The sequence below is a fragment of the Carlito syrichta genome, unplaced genomic scaffold, assembly GCF_000164805.1.
Source record: "Carlito syrichta isolate Samal-C Ts95f unplaced genomic scaffold, Tarsius_syrichta-2.0.1 Scaffold127977, whole genome shotgun sequence".
Classification (NCBI taxonomy): Eukaryota; Metazoa; Chordata; class Mammalia; order Primates; family Tarsiidae; genus Carlito; species Carlito syrichta.
This window is the reverse complement of record NW_007072073.1, coordinates 65119-80314: the sequence shown is the minus strand read 5'-3', so window position 1 is coordinate 80314 and position 15196 is coordinate 65119. Positions and strand designations below refer to the sequence as shown.

The 15196-nt window shown below is 37.9% G+C and overlaps 1 protein-coding gene across 1 annotated transcript in view; it reads left to right on the top strand.

Annotated features, from left to right (window-relative positions):
- Positions 1–15196, top strand: part of SCAF4 (SR-related CTD associated factor 4) — a 40861-nt gene that overhangs the window by 11534 nt on the left and 14131 nt on the right. Inside the window, exons 8-19 of the mRNA XM_021707952.1 lie at positions 2947–3128; positions 3575–3683; positions 5728–5895; positions 6374–6459; positions 7413–7603; positions 8386–8486; positions 9192–9305; positions 10147–10303; positions 11331–11488; positions 13309–13474; positions 13562–13648; positions 13801–13992. Coding sequence (XP_021563627.1) covers positions 2947–3128; positions 3575–3683; positions 5728–5895; positions 6374–6459; positions 7413–7603; positions 8386–8486; positions 9192–9305; positions 10147–10303; positions 11331–11488; positions 13309–13474; positions 13562–13648; positions 13801–13992 — 1711 coding nt within the window. The remainder of the gene's footprint in view (positions 1–2946; positions 3129–3574; positions 3684–5727; positions 5896–6373; positions 6460–7412; positions 7604–8385; positions 8487–9191; positions 9306–10146; positions 10304–11330; positions 11489–13308; positions 13475–13561; positions 13649–13800; positions 13993–15196) is intronic.

Sequence of the window (15196 nt, the reverse complement as noted above, 5' to 3'; positions counted from 1 at the left end):
AAAACACCTTCACAGCAACATCTAGATTAGTATTTGACGAAACAACTGAACACTAGCAAGGTTGACACATAAAATTAAATTCCAGCATGCTTTTTCAGATAAACTTTATCATAAATATTAGAATTCTTTGATTGGGTAGGTTAGTTTAGGAAAAGCCATGATAGTGGGCATCCTTGTTAATTTCAATTGTAATTCCTCTAGTGTTTTACCTTGTCAGCCAGCATTTGTTAATTATACCAAATTTAGAAAAAGGAATTCTTTGCTTTTTCTTTGAGTAAAAAGGTCTGTTTTAAGCAAATCACTGAGGATGATTTGTCAATTTCAGCTGCTTCGTGGATATTCAATTTCCTAAAAAGCAACAAAAATTTCTTTGTGGAGAGACCCCAGTTTCATTTTTTAGTTGCTTCAAGTTGTTTTTTCTAAAGCAATAGGTACAAATCTTCAAGCTGTAAAGAACATATTTATGTATGATAAACTGCCAAGATCTTAAGTTTTGTTTTTATAGGCAGCTTTTTTTTCTTTCTTTTTTTGAGTTGAAGTCTCACTCTGTCACCCAGGCTGGAGTGCAGTGGCACACTCACGGCTACCCCATCATCAACCTGCTGGGCTCTGGCAATCCTTCCACCTCAGCCTTCCAAATAGCTAGAACTACAGGCGTGCACTATCACACCCGGCTAATTTTTTTTTAGTTTTTGTAGAAATGAGGTCTTGCCAAGTTGTCCGGGCTGGTCTCGAACCCACAACCTCAGGCAATCCACTCAAAGTGCTGGAATTACAGACTGAGCTACTGAGCTCAGCCTTTATAGACAGTTTTAACCAAAATTTTCATTTTGGTTCCTGTCTCTTACTATCCTGATGTTAAGTTACTTAACTTTTAGGTGTTCACCACTGTAAGATAATGATGGCAGTAAATATAGTTTATTGTTGCCATGAGAGTTAAATAAGCTAATGTGTGTAAAACAGTAAGAGGCTGGGGCTTATGGTTCATGTTTAGAAAATATTAGCTTGCTAATTTATAAGAACTTTCAATCAGTTCTAGAATTATGAAGAAAAAACATACACAAAAAGTAGCTCTTTCCCAAAATACTCTTTACACTTGGTTTAGTTCAATAGACTGTGTTGTCCAAGGGGTGGACTTTCCTTCCTAATTTAAAAATCTGTTGTTCAGTGAAGTAGAACCAGAATCTCTAGGTAGAACTACAAGGGATGCCAAAATAATGTACGTGCAATTTAAGAGATTTTACTGCCAGGCTTGGTGGCTCAGCCTGTAATCCCAGCGCTTTGGGAGACTGAGGTGCGTGGATTGCCTAAGCCCGCGGGTTCGAGACCCGCCTGAGCAACATGGCAAGACCTCATCTCTACAATAAATCAAAAATTAGCCAGGTGTGGTAGCACGCGCTTATAGTTCCAGCTACTTGGAAGGCTGAGGCAGAAGGATCGCTGGAGCCCAGCAGGTCAAGGCTGCGGTGGCTGGGAGTGGCCACTGCACTCCAGTCTGGGTGACAGAGTGAGACTCTAACTCAAAAAAAAAAAGAGAGATGTTATCTGCGTATTACTTTTTTGAAGTTGAATTAAATTACAGTGTCAGTGTGTAGCATGATGTTCGCTCAACCGTGCTTCTGCCATTTTCTTTGACTATTCTGTTTGTTGATTGGTGACTTGAGCTTTCATTTGACTATCGCCATCTTTGGAGCAGACATCACACTTAAAATGGCACCCCTATATTGTAGAGCAACACAAGTTTAGGAATTTGAGGTTGAAATTTATGAGTAGAAAGAACACAGCTTGAAAGAAAAGATGGTTTGTTGGAGGCCAGAGACTGAAGACTTTGAAGTCAAAAAGACCAGTGTTCACATCCTGATTCTATTATTCATTGACTGTACAGTCTTAATTATGTTTGGTTTTTTTTTCTTTTGGAGTCAGAGTCTCACTGTCACCCAGGCTAGAGTTCAGAGGCACAACTGCAGCCTCCTCAGCCTTGACCTCCTGGGCTCAGGCAATCCTTCCACGTCAGACTTCCAAGTAGCCAGAACTATAGTCACACACCACCACACCTGGCTGATTATTTTGATTTACAGTAGAGACACGGTCTCGCCAAGTTGCCCAGGCTGGTCTTGAACCTCTGGGTTCAGGCAATCCTCTTGCCTCTGCCTCCCAAAGTGCTGGAATTACAGGCCTGAACCACCATACCTGGCTTAATTATGTTTCTTAATCACCTGAACCTTAGTTTCTTTGTCTGTAAAAAGAAGAAACATTGCAAGGTTCTTGTGATGATGGTCTTTATGATCTTGACTTCACATTAGTAGGTATCCCGTGTTACCTTTTGGATAAATCTTATTTTAAATAGCTGTTCTTCTAGTCATGTGATCTCGTAAAAATGTCCTTTTTTTTTTTTTTTTAAATATGTTTCTGGTAAGCGGTGACTTTTAAAAAACTAGTGAACTGGTGGTGAGACTTCTTCGTGCCCCATTCTATGCCATTCTTTTTTTTTCATATTAGTATATTCTTGAGCAAGTGGTATATGGACATCTTTCTATATGCATTATAGTGTTTAGATAAGACAGTTTTTCTTTTTGTACATTTTACAACTGACTGAAAGTATGCACCCATTTCATGTGTACAAAGTTCCAACGGTTTCTAGTCTAGGTAAATGGTAAATGAATATTTTAGGAGAATATGTGTACTGCTAAATGAAATATGAAATAAGCGGTAGAAAGTAGAAAACACTACACTTATTATTGGAAGGAAAGCAGAATGAAAATTACATCTTTTCCACAATGGCATTTGTGTGAAAATTGCTTATGAACCCATGGTCCTCAGGGGCATGTGGGAAAATGAGACTGTATATGACAGTGTGGTGGTCATAAACATCTGTTGTTTTTATAAAGTTCTTTGTGTAATGTATCCGTCTAAATTTTTAAACGAATGTTGACATCTTTATTCCAGAAGCTGCTTGATAGATTTGATTATGATGATGAGCCAGAAGCTGTAGAAGAATCAAAGAAAGAGGATGCTGCTGCCGTCACCACGACAGCGCCTGCTGCTGCTGTGCCTCCCACACCCGCCACCGCCGTGCCGGCTGCCGCTGCACCCACTGCTGCCTCGCCGCCTCCTCCACAGGCACCATTGTGAGTTGAGTTTTTTTATTCTGACACGTATAGAGTTGGTAATAGTTGTAAAGCTTAATGTAAGTAACACTTAGCAATGAAAACAATTTCCAGTGGATCAATTTTGTAAAATTTGTGGTGGTGTGGATTTTCTCCTGAATGGGGAGGGCATCCTATCAGATTTAGAATTTAAAATGTCTGTTTGGGCAATTTGGATTCCCTCCCACTGTGGAAGCTTTCCTGTCCTCTCAATAAATCCTCCTTTCTTAAAATAAAATAAAATGAAATGAAATAAAATGACTGTTATGTTAGGAATAATACTGAGTATATAAATTAATATATGGTAAATATATGATTCAGTAAAATGTTGAAATGACTCCTGAACAACACTCTGTGTTTCTGTAGTATAAACGTGACTGAGAATCTTGTGCTTTTTAATGGGTAAAAAGATTACATACCTTTTTTAGTGGGTTTCCTGGAGATGGCATGCAGCAGCCAGCATACACACAGCATCAAAATATGGATCAGTTTCAACCTCGAATGATGGGAATGCAACAGGATCCAATGCATCATCAGGTACAAGCATTTTTCTTGCAGTTAAGTTTTAGTAACTCCAGATCTGTTTGTTAGTGCACAGGGTTTGTACTTCACAGACCACTACTTAGCTATGTGATTGGCTATGTAGTACTATAGCTCCCATAAAAGCTGTTGGAACACATAACTATCTTGAGTTGCGTTTGCTTTCATTAAAATAAAGATGCTAAATATTGCATGCTCATATTTTTAATAATGAGTATTTCAGTTAAAATAGACCAGAGAGAGATTACAGTTCTGTTTAAAGAAACTGACCTATTTAGTTATACAATTCTTTCCCATACAGGTGCCTTTTTTCTGTGTGTTGTGTGATGAGATACTTTAGGGGGGCTTTCAGATCTCAACATTCAGGAATATAGCTTCAAATTCACAACAAAAGGAGCATACATAGCACACTAGAGAGTTGTGGGAAGCTAGTAGAGATTTGTTCATTGGGTATGTTCTATTAAATTCTCTAATTCAGAGGGAGTTTTTTGGTTTTTGTTTTTTTGAGTCTCACTCTGTTGCCCAGGCTGGATTGCAATGGCACACTCATGACCACTACAGCCTCAACCCACTGTGCTCCTTCTACCTCAGCCTTCCAAGTAATTGGAACCACAGGCACATGCCACCACACCCAGCTCATTTTTTATTTATTATAGAGATGAGGTCTCGCCAAGTTGCCCAGGCTAATCTCAAACCCCTGGGCGCCTCAGGCAGTTCTGTCACCTCGACCTCCCTAAATGCTGGGATTACAGGCGTGACTCACCGTGCCTGGCTCAGAGTTTCTTAAATTTGGCTGTACGGCTAAATTATGCGAGCAGGGAGGAACATTTTTTGAAAACAGATCCTGTCCCTCCAGTGCTGTGATTTATTCCAAATAATCTGTTTTGTAAATTTTGCAATGATTCTGTTGTACAGCCATCCTTCGGAAATGCTGCTTTACAGCCTTTGTTTACAAAAGGTTTGAGAAATCTCTTTACAGTGTATTTATTTTCTTATTCACATTGTGTTCAGTCCATTTCATATATTTGGTAATGTGAAATTGATAGTGATTTTAATGACTTGTTGATTAATGTAGTTTGAAAAGTTTTTTATAAGCCTGTTTAAATTATAAAGAAAACCTATGAACATGTTTTCAAGTATTTAACAATTACTGAAAGTTTATAAATGAGTTAGAAAGAATATTTTGTGACATAACTATTATAGTTTCGTTTTATTTGTGTTTAAATTGTACATGCAGAAATATCTTAAGTTATAGTTTACTCTCATTATTATTATGGTACTTAATTTGAAACCCTAAAAGTGGAGTATGTTAGTTGAAATTTTTCCTTGGTAAATTTTTTTTTAAGTAAACTTAGAAGTCATGCTTCTAATCACCTCAAAAGGCTTAATTGCCTTTAAAGCTAAAAGAAACCATTTGCAAGAGTACTTCTGACATTAAGTTCAGTTTATCACAATTACTTTCTTTTGTAAATGAAGGTATTTTCTTTTTTTTTTTGAGTTAGAGTTTCACTCTGTCACCCACACTGTAGTGCAGTGGCACGCTCCTAGCCACCGCAGCCTCAACCTGCTGGGCTCCGGCAATCCTTCTGCCTCAGCCTTCCAAGTAGCTGGAACTACAGGCGTGTACTACCACGCCTGGCTAATTTTTTGATTTATTGTAGAGATGAGGTCTCACCAAGTTGCCCAGGTGGGTCTCAAACCCTCGGGCTCAGGCATTCCACTCACCTCAGCCTCCCAAAGCACGGGATTACAGGCTGAGCCACCAAACCCGGCTGAAGCTAATATTTAAAACCAAACTTGTGTATTTGTAATTTTTAAATGAGTGATAGATTTTTAACCTATATGCTTGATATGGAACAATTCTTTGGATAAAGGTTGTACATAAGGAAACTGCTAAACAGTGTCAAATGTCATTGTAGCTTTTCCTTGATCAAAGTTTATTGAAGATATTCCAGTTTTATATAAGTAACTAAGAATTTTCCAAATTATTTTTGGTAGCTGCTACTTAAAATTACTCATATACTTTCTTTAAAAATGAAAGGTTCCGCTTCCTCCTAATGGACAGATGCCAGGATTTGGACTTCTTCCTACACCTCCATTTCCTCCCATGGCTCAGCCTGTGATTCCTCCAACTCCACCTGTGCAGCAGCCTTTCCAGGCTTCTTTTCAGGCACAGAATGAGCCACTTACACAGAAGCCTCATCAGCAGGTAAATTTTCATTCTCATGTTATCATTTTGGTTGTTGTGACTTGTATGCAGATTTCTAATTATTTGCTTGCTATTTTCATTTTTTAATATGAAGAAAGACCTTGGGCATGTATTAACTCTGCTCCAAGTTTCTCTTCTGGAAAATGGACATCCTAATACTACCAGCTCCGTAGCATTCTGTGAGGATTGAGATCTAGTTTAACCAGTCCCTGCTTCGCTACATTAGACGATGGTTTATTAAAATAGCATGTAACTTAACTAAACAACTTAAGAAGTAGAGAAGTATTCTAATCTTATACACCATATAAACTTTTTTTCTTGACCAATTATTATTTAACTGGTAATTTCGTCCCATATAACCAAAAAAAAAATTGCTTCCAGGCAAGAGATTTTTAATTTAGCATTTGTTAGATTTTTGTCCTCTTGCCTTTGTAGTTTTCACTTTTCTCATTTTATGATGTTGTTTTTGTTCTTTAAGGAAATGGAAGTAGAACAACCTTGTATTCAAGAGGTTAAGCGGCATATGTCTGATAACCGAAAGTCAAGATCTAGGTCAGCATCCAGGTAATTTTAGAAAATGCTTTCCAACCCTTTATGTCTTAGGAGACATAGAAATTAGTATCAGTTGAATTATTTTCAGCTACTCAGATTGTTAATAAAATGACAGTTGGTATATTTGTATTTCTACTTGTGAAGAAGGGAGCAAGTGAAATAATGATGGAGGGAAAAAAAACCTAACGTCAATCATGCCCACAGTTTTTCCATCTATTTGAGTTGCTCTGATGCCTGTATATAGGTATACAGTGTTTGATATTTGAAGACTTATATATTCAAAGTTCCTTTACAACTATATCGGCCAACAAAATGGGAAAGATCACAGTAATGCTATAAGCAGATTATGTTTTTAATTGCTGCAGAAAGACTTTACTGAGAAGGTAGATAACAGTAGTAGCCTGTATCTCTTTTTTTTTTTGAGTTGGAGTCTCACTGTCATCCAGACTGGAGTGCAGTGGTATGCTCCCGGCCACCGCAGCCTCGACCTGCTGGGCTCTGGCGATCCTTCCGCCTCAGCCTTCCAAGTAGCTGGAACTACAGGGGTACCTCATGCCTGGCTAATTTTTTTTTATTTATTGTAGAGACGAGGTCTTGCCAAGTTGCCTGGGCAGGTCTCGAACCCATGGGCTCAGGCAATCCACTCACCTCGGCCTCCCAAAGCGCTGGGGTTACAGGCTGAGCCACTAAACCCGGCCAGTAGCCTGGATCTCAACCATGACAATTAGCTTCTTACACTGCAAGGATGGAATGTAATACAATACCAGAAGTGCTGAAGATGAGAGATGTTTTTATGGCTAGCAACCTTATTTATTTTATTTAAATAGCACATGCTTTCTAACTTTGCACATGTTAAAAATTCCCTGCTATTGCATTCTTACCTATCCAAACATTAATTAGTATGCGTTTCTATTTTCTGTTTTTCTCCATATGCCATCCATTTTCCCTTCTCATGAAAACATTAGGTCACCAAAAAGGAGACGATCTAGATCTGGTTCTAGATCTCGAAGGTCTCGGCATCGACGTTCTCGATCTCGATCCAGAGATAGACGCCGACATTCTCCCAGATCTCGATCCCAAGAAAGACGAGATCGTGAAAAAGAGAGGGAACGTCGACAGAAAGGCCTTCCTCAAGTCAAACCAGAAACTGCAAGTGGTAACTAAGCCTTTATATTCAAACTTTCTATGCTATTTTTTCACGTCTTGGGTTTAAAATAGCAAAATCATAAATGACATGTTACCACTGTGTTGATTTTTATTCTAAATATGCTTTTTCATGTCTTATTAGCTCTCCTTAAGTAGCTCTCCTCTGCACAATGGAAAGGGTGTTTTTCTAAAACAACTACTACCCCCTTACTTATATAAAGATTTATAACTTAGAGAATATGTTAGCTTGCATTATGTTCTGAATCTCATTAGATGTCTTTAACATATATTTAGTAAGGTGTGCTAGACATATTCATGATATAAATCAGTATCTATTAGTATTTAATTAATATGACTAGGGCATATGTAAGACATCTAACTCTGTAAGGCTTATACCTAAGACACTGCAAAAAAAACAAACATAAACTTTCAAGAGTTGGAAAAGGATGGCCATATATAATGAACAAAACTGTGTTGGTTGGTAATCAGGAGACTCAAGTTCCAGTTCTGCTCCTCATTGGGGGGATGCTATGGGCAAGTTATTGTTTCTTTGGCTTCAGTTTTATAGATTAAATCTTTAGATCTGTCCACAACAGGGCCAAGTTTTTCCAACTCTTATGTATACCTTTCACTGTCCAGGGATTTTGTAGAATTTTTTGAATTGTATGGTGAGATTTACTATTTTAATTTGTGGTATCATAATATAACTCATGCATATTTTGTATAATGATCTTTAAGATACAGTGCTACTCATTATCAAGTGTATTTTGTGATTGTAATTTTATTTTTAAGTTTGCAGCACAACACTCTGGGTAGGGCAGCTGGACAAAAGAACTACTCAGCAGGATGTTGCTAGTCTCTTGGAAGAGTTTGGTCCAATTGAATCAATTAATGTGAGTGTTTATTCAGTTTTTCAGTTACAGTGACAGATTCAATTAATGTAATTTTATAAAATTAAGGACTTGAGCACTTTTTTGCCCAAGTTTATAGGTGTGACTAGAGTTTAGGTATTCTGAGTCCATTTAGCTTGTTCTCCATTTAATATTTCTTGGATAACCAAGTTTAATAATAAAATCTTTTCTGGCTGGGTATGATAGATCATGCCTGTTGTCCCAGCATTGGGAGGCCTAGGTGAGAGGATTGCTTCAGCCCTGAAAAGCACAGGGAGACCTTGTCTTGATGAAAAAAAAAAAATCAAAAAATTAGCCAAGTGTGGTAGTGTATAACTGTAGTCCCAGCTTCTCAGGAGGCCAAAGTAGAAGGATCACCTGAGCCCTGGAGGTCAAGGCTGTGGTGAGCCATGACTGTGCCACTCATTTCAGCCTGGGTGACAGAGTGGGACCCCCTCTCCGTGGCTCAAAAAAAAAGTAATTGAAACCTTTTCCTAAGAAGTTTGTATAACAAAGCTTGAAGGACTCACTTGTTAGTTGAGACCAAACTTGAGTTGCCAACTTATAAGTGAATTTAACCCTAAATTATATATAGAGCACTGGCTAGGGGTGAGGATTAGCGTTGTGGGAAATGATTACTTGGTATTATATCTTGTTGCTCCTGAATTTTGTTGTCATCTTTTGTAATATTAAAATGTTTTGGACCAGATGATTCCTCCCAGGGGTTGTGCCTATATCGTTATGGTTCATAGGCAAGATGCTTATCGTGCCCTGCAGAAACTGAGCCGAGGAAACTATAAAGTGAACCAGAAATCCATAAAGGTACAGTTTTATACATTATAATTCATTTTGTAAAAATATGCTATTGTTATATGTCTTTTTTAAAAACTATGATTAGAAATGGCTTTTGACCTTGAGAAATTTCATGTGCATTTTTGTTTAAGAGGTTGTCTCCTAAACAGAAATGCAATGTTTAATTAACAAAAGATTGTTACATGCATGGTAGAATTTTGGTGGGTTTTTTTGTTTTGTTTTTCCCAAATGTAGGTGAGTTCAAGGTAAACTGGTTAAATTAGTGCTTTAAATATCATGTCATTTAGTAATGTATGTCATCTTATTCACAAAATTTGGATATTTCACATTTTATTTTTAAAGTTTGCCATCTCACCTTAGAATTAACTGTGAAAAGCATTCACCAGAGATAGGTACATAGACATTCTTTTTCTAAGGAGCCAAAACCACTGTCCTGGCACCCTGTCCTAGCCTTGGATTGTACCACAAAAGGAATTTGTTTAATGTTGGTAATTATGAGATACCCATAGACTTTTAAAAGTAGTCTCCAGTATACCAGCCTCTTCAGGAATCTTCAGCCTTTCCCTAATATGTTTCTCCCTTTTCTCTAAGTTTATGATGTCTAAGTTGGGTGGGAGTTGGTAATAAGCAGGTACTCATGCAATTTCCATCCTAAAACAAAGTGGGAATAAAGGCTAACCAGTTGCATATTGAGAATAAGACTTCAGATAGGATCCAGAGCTAGCTGATCCAGATTGCTCCCTGGCTGCCCAAGTTGGAATGAGTAGAATGATGGAAAATAGTGAATTCTCAAGGCTTATGACCTTCTTTTTCCTTTCTTCCTTTTTAATTTTTACTAATGATGGAATAGATTGCCTGGGCCTTAAACAAAGGAATAAAAGCAGATTATAAGCAGTATTGGGATGTAGAACTTGGTGTTACTTATATTCCGTGGGACAAAGTCAAGCCTGAGGAACTGGAGAGTTTTTGTGAAGGAGGAATGTTGGACAGTGATACACTTAACCCAGGTAAAGCTTATTTATTTGCTTGGTAGTACATATGAAAAATTAGATTTCCTGTTTATTCTTTGCATTAGGAAGTGTTTTTTTAGATTTTTAAGTAACCCCTTACATATCAATCTCTTCATCATAAACTGAGGGCTGAGGGCCTACTATATGCCAGGCATCTGGCAGGCTCTGAACCAGGATATACAGAATAAGGCAGTGGAATCCAGTGGAGGATTCGTTGAAGATGTCAAGAATATAGGAGTCTCTGATGAGCATTGCTGCAGAGGACAGAATGGAAAGATGGTTTTGTTTTTCACTTGACTGAAAGATAATATGGAAATAGGTGGAAGGTTATATTGGCTATTAGGGAAAGTTTGTCCAGGAAATGTTGGGTGTTTCATTATCTTCTTTTTTTTTTTTAGTATACTTTAGTTCAAACAATACATTCTTGTGGTTGAAAACATAGACACTTGGTCACGCCTGTAATCCCAGCACTTTGGGAGGCTGAGGGGAGAGGATTGTCTGAGTCAGGAGTTTGAGACCAACCTGGGCAACATAGAGAGACCTTGTCTTTACATAAATCAAAAAATTAACCAGACGTGGTGGTATGTACCTATAGTCCCAGCTACTTAGAAAGCTGATGGACGAATCCCCAGTTACTTGAAAAGCTGATGGACGAATTCAGGTTGAGGCTGAGGGCATGATTGTGCCACTACACTCTAGCCTGGGCAATAGAGTGAAACCCTAACTCAAAAAAGAACATAGACTCTAGAACCAAATACTCTGGATTGAATCCATTCTTGCCATTTACTATGAATGTGACCTGGGAACATTACCTTTGCTTCTCTCATTTGTAAAACGGGAATAATAGATAATAGTATCTATTTGTAAATGGTTCTGAGAAGTAAATAAGTTAGTACGGTGCCTGGCACATAGTAAGCATTCTTTGTTTTCTGTTGTTATTCATAATTTAAATAATCATTTCTAGATTTAAAGTTACAAACTGAAAACAGTAAATTCTTATCATTAATTTCTTTAATTCTCACAGATTGGAAAGGAATTCCCAAGAAGCCTGAAAATGAAGTTGCTCAAAATGGAGGTGCAGAAACCTCACACACGGAACCAGTGTCACCCATACCTAAACCTTTACCTGTGCCTGTCCCTCCTATTCCTGTTCCTGCACCTATAACAGTGCCACCTCCACAGGTGAGAATATTTGAGGCACTGTTTAAAACTTAAGTGTCTGAAAGGTCTCTTTTTAAAATCTAATTGTAGATGTATGTCTAGATTCATAGTCAAAAACAGGAGCATATAAATAAATGCATATATTTTTTATATGTTGGTATATCAGATTAATTTATAAACTCTTTAGCATTATTTTCATAAATGTTAATAGAACCAGAATAAATTTATATTGCCTTATTCAGGGTCTTACTTTATAATGTCCTAGACCTAAAATGGGAACTATTAGAGTTTCATATATTCTGATTACTCTTTTTTTCTTATTGGATCTTCTTTCTTCAAGAACTTTATGTCCTGAAGAAACCTGGTTATTTACTCAACGATAAGCTGCTTTGAGGGAAAGGGAGTTTCTTTTTTTTTGTTGTTTTAAGTTGGAGTCTCATTCTGTCGCCCAGGCTGGAGTACAGTGGCACGCTCATGGCCACCGCAGCCTCGACCTGCTGGGCTCAGGCAATCCTTCCGCCTCAGCCTTTCAAGTAACTGGAACTACAGCCACTCACCACCATGCCCAACTAATTTTTTGATTTATTGTAGAGATGAGGTCTCACCAAGTTGCTCAGGCTGGTCTCGAACCTGTGGGCTCTGGCAGTCCTCTCACCTTGGCCTCTCATAGTGCTGGGATTTTATGTGTGAGCCACTGCACCCACCAGGGAGTTTCTTAATCTTCAGTTTGGGTGCTATCATTATGAGATTTTTTTTAATGGATGTTTATACACTAATAAGTTGAACTCCATTTAACATGAACATATATTATTATAAAGCCTCTGCTGTCTTGTCAACCACACTGTTACTTTAAAAGAAAGAATCCAGGTTCTGGTAGAACTGGGTTTGATTCCCAACTCCATTGTTTATACTCAGCGTGGCTTTGGGCCAGTAACCTAACCTCTAAGCTTCAATTTCCTATCTGTAAATGTGCTGATTTCCTTTCCTGGACTTCGTTCTGGTGTTTCACCTATGTCAGAGTTATTTTGAACATTAAATGACATAATGTAAAGTACTCAGCAGATTTCCTGTCATATAATAAGAGCTAAATAATGAAAAACTTCTGTGAAAATTATAAGTACTTTATCCATAGTTCTATGTGTGACCTACTAGATTTTTCTTGTCTTTCAGTGTCTTCCTTCCTCAGTTTCTCACATTAAATCTGAACTGTCACAAAAATGGGTTGCATGTGTGCTGCATATTCTTTTGATTTTTCTTAATGTGAGGGAAGAATTACATCCTTAAATCCTTTCTCAATGTGAGGGGAAAATTACATCCTTCAGTGTACATCCTTAGCTGTGATATTTTTTAAATGGACTCCCCAAGTTTGTACTCTTTAGTTGACCTTTTGGATACGCTGTTCCAGTGCAGTTTTTTAACAAAATTTAGCGTATATCAGCACTCATTTAAAGAACTTGACTAGTTTGTTAAAATTTATCTTTTTAAAAAAAAAAAAAAAACAGCTAACATTTGTCAGGTGTAAATATGTTAAGCTCCAGGCACTAGCACTTACTATGTATTAACTCATTTAATTCCCATGTGTCATAGAGTATGAGAACTCCAGTAGATGCTGATGGAATACAGTGTGGACTTACTGTCATAAACTAGAGAGCACAGCTTTCATTTCTGTCAGTTGAGATGTATATAGGTTAACAACTGCCTGTTATTTAGTAAAAGTATTGGTCTAGTAAGCTCACGTTTAGAAACTTCTATTTTTCCAACAGTAAGCTATTTCTTACTCATATCCCCGTACGGGTGGGAGGATGTCTAGAGGTGGTTTCACTTTTTTGCTCTCTCTGTAGGTTCCGCCGCATCAGCCAGGTCCTCCTGTTGTTGGTGCTCTCCAGCCACCTGCTTTCACGCCTCCTTTGGGAATTCCCCCTCCAGGCTTTGGTCCTGGTGTTCCTCCTCCTCCACCACCGCCACCATTTTTGCGTCCAGGATTCAACCCTATGCATTTACCACCAGGTATACCAAGTTATTTAGGAAGACATTTGTTTTAGAGCCTGCAATTAAGTGATGCAGCATAAGCTGACATTATTTTTCTTACTCTAGGTTTTCTTCCTCCTGGACCCCCACCTCCTATAACTCCACCAGTATCCATTCCTCCTCCTCACACTCCGCCAATAAGCATCCCAAACTGTAAGCATGTTTTTCCTTGGTGTTCGCTTGTCTTCTTTGCAGCTGGGGGTAGGAGGGAGAATGAACCAGTAATAGGGTCTATGGCAGAAGAATGTTGGCCGGGAGATAATTAATTATTCAGCTTCACATGTTGATATAATTATATTCCTTAGCTACTATCGCTGGTATAAATGAAGACACTACAAAAGACTTATCTATTGGAAATCCCATTCCAACAGTGGTGTCTGGGGCTAGAGGAAACGCCGAGTCTGGTGACAGTGTGAAAATGTATGGCTCTGCTGTGCCACCTGCTGCACCCACGAATCTGCCCACCCCTCCTGTAACCCAGCCTGTTTCACTTCTTGGTAAGTTAACGTTTTTGTCATTGGTTCTCTCCTCCCCCAAGGCAGATTTTTTTAAATACAGTGTGAATTTTGGTAAAATGTCCAAGACTGATTTTTTTTTTGTTGTTTTTGCTTTTTGAGGAAGATCTTCCTCTTAAGTCAGATATGTATGCTTGGTCTTTACCAAGAGACATCCTCAAAGAGGAAATCGTGTTTGTTTTGTCTAGAATAAAAGTTTGGATCTGCACATCTTAATTTGGTATAGAAGAATGATTAAAGTAGTCTCTATGAGAAAGTATTGTTTCAAAATCCATAATTGACATATCCCAAGTCTCTTCCCCACTTTTGAAGAGATACTTCTTTGAGAGCATAGGTTTTTCTCTGTCTCAGCCAATTTTTATTCAACTGAAACCCCTGGACTTTAGTAGCATTCTCTGTGGGCTAGCAAGGAGCTCATCTTTGACACATTGCTATAAAATGGCCTTGACTGAGTGAGTTACACAGTCACCTTTCCCACTCACCTTCAGTTTTCTTTGGCTGGAGTTTATGTGTTGTGCTTTACCCACAACTTCACTACTGCCATCAGGAGAGGTGTGACTTAGATTGTTGACATCTTTATGAGGGCTCACCTTTGTTTGCTTAATTTACAAATAAATATATCACATTCTTATTATAGTAAATCATCTTTTAAATGAATAAATTCTTTTATTTGAAGTAGTATTGCCAAGTATAATTAACACTTGATTCTCCTAATTGGGAGTTAATACTTTCTGACCATTACAAAGTTGTAATCCTATGAGCCCATTGTATTTTTCAGAGGTGTATTTGTATGCATGTTTGCTTTCATAACCTGAGATTTTTTTAGGAAAGAACTCATTGGTTTACCTCTGAGGTATAGGACTGTGGGACATTGGTTTGTGATGGAGAACTTTTACTTTTCACCTATACCCGAACTGTTGGAAGTTTTATTTTTGTGCATGTACCACATTTATAATAAAAATTCAGTTTGTTTTTAAATGGTACACTGTTTCTGCCCTTCCCAAGACTGAGTTTTAGTCTGATAATAAACTTTATTTTTGGGTATTGGTAAAAGAGGATTTAGGGTTAAACTTTATTGAAAGTAACGAAGCAATGTCGTTATCTTGATGGAAAATAATCTGTTTAATGAGGAAGTTGCTTAAGAGATCTGCATTCTAGTGTTAATAATGTAGTAGAAGGAACATTG